At 33.8% G+C, this 1,832-nt stretch overlaps 1 protein-coding gene across 1 annotated transcript in view; it reads left to right on the forward strand.

Moving 5' to 3' along the window:
- The first annotated feature begins 886 nt into the window (after positions 1-886).
- Positions 887-1,832, forward strand: part of LOC106883853 (scavenger receptor cysteine-rich domain superfamily protein) — a 36,956-nt gene continuing 36,010 nt past the window's right edge. Inside the window, exon 1 of the mRNA XM_014934992.2 lies at positions 887-1,043. Within this exon, the coding sequence (XP_014790478.2) occupies positions 1,031-1,043 (13 nt within the window). The 5' untranslated portion in view covers positions 887-1,030. The remainder of the gene's footprint in view (positions 1,044-1,832) is intronic.

A 1,832-nucleotide genomic window follows, 5' to 3' on the forward strand; every position in this document is an offset into this window, starting at 1 on the left:
ATATATAATTCTTTTATTAATTTATTTGTCTGTCATTTGGATGCGGCCATGATAGAGCATCACTTTTGGTCGGACAAATCGACCTGAGGACTTATTCTTTGCAAGGCTAGTACGAGGGGTGTCTGAAAAGTTTTGAGCCTAACCTAGAAACGGGGCTGCTATATAGCTGAAACAATTTTTTCTGGTAAGTACAGTCTTTTCGGAGTATTCTTGCTCATTTTCATGATTCTGATATTTTATTTATTTGTTGCAGATTTTTGAATAAACAAGCTTCGAATTTACAAGGAAAATAGAGAAAACTGAGTATCGTGCTGTCATAAACTATCTTCATTTGAAAGGCATAACTCCATCAGAAATCCATGAAGATATGGTGAGAACCTTAACAGACAATGCTCCTTCATATGCAACAGTCAAACGCTGGGTAAATGAATTCAAGCGTGGCAAGGAGAGTGTGGAAGATGATGTCTTAGAGGTGGTCATCATATATTAAAAGTAAACTTCCGGTGAATTTATGAATCAATATCCAATTCTTATCTTCACTTTTTATACATTAACAATAGTCATTAGAAAGGCATGGATGTCACATAATTCTGTTCGCCTTATAAATTTGTGTATGTGTCACATCAAATTCCTTACGAATTTTATTGATGTAGCTTTTCTTCTACTTATGCATTTGTTGACTTTTTCTTGTTTAGCAACGACTACTCATAAGTATTGCTTATCAGCTCAGACTAAATTTAAGTGGTACTTTCAATTTTTTTATTTTTTTAAAAAGGAAAAAGGAAATGATGTTTCCATAAAACAAGTTTATTTTTATTGGTCAATAGGGTGGGTATGAGATAAACCAAGCTGTTACAGTCAATTAACAAGGATCGTCTTCATGTAATGCAATTGATAAAACTAATTGAGGAAACGATAAAGCAATTCACTACTGATAACAACAAAACATAAGTTTATTTTCTCACCAGATATTATTTATATGTAATATACTAATGCACAAGTTGCATTTCACAGAAGGAACTGCTTTAAAATGCTATCTATCTGTAAGTAGATGTTTTGTTACCTGTTAAATTTGTCATTTCAACATTTTTACAAATATATCCATTATAGTTGTGATTCACTCTTAGGTCAGCACTACAACTATGCACTACCTTACTTTACTATTGACCTTAAGGTATCGTAAGGGCACTATCCCCATGTATGACGTATCTTGGGCACTTTTCGACCTAGCAGAGCCCATCATATTCCGCATCTCTGCAATGATTTGAGGAAAGATATACTGAGATATATAGCAAATTGAAAAGTAACGAAGAGAAAGCGTGAAGTTAAAGCATGGTTTGTGGGCAAATAAAATCGCAATTATTTAATTGAACTGTATACTTAAAGCAAAATATATAAATCTAACTGAATTGCTAGTCGACATGAGAATGATCGCCTGCACGAAATGCAAAAAAATGACAGAATCGTTAGCACGTCGGTAGAATTTTTTTACATTTCTTCCAACATTCTACATTGTGATTTCAAATACCATCGAACTCAATTTTGTCTATCACACTTCCGAAGTCGATAAAACCAAATAGCAGTCCTAGTATCGGAGTTGATATTTATTAATTTCCTCTCTTCAAACTTATGGCTTTGTTCCTGTGTTAGAAACTACGATCATTAACACTTAATTATTTACGTGTATGTAAAGTCTTCGAATCTTTTATTGGCTTTTATGACAATCGGGCGATTACTGGTCCTTTTGTAATATTAGAACGTCCTCTTTTTGTTTCTAATGACTTTCGTAGAAGAGAAACGCCAGTTCCCATGGCCCATTTCAGGAGCTCGGA

The sequence above is a fragment of the Octopus bimaculoides genome, chromosome 5, assembly GCF_001194135.2.
Source record: "Octopus bimaculoides isolate UCB-OBI-ISO-001 chromosome 5, ASM119413v2, whole genome shotgun sequence".
Taxonomy (NCBI): domain Eukaryota; kingdom Metazoa; phylum Mollusca; class Cephalopoda; order Octopoda; family Octopodidae; genus Octopus; species Octopus bimaculoides.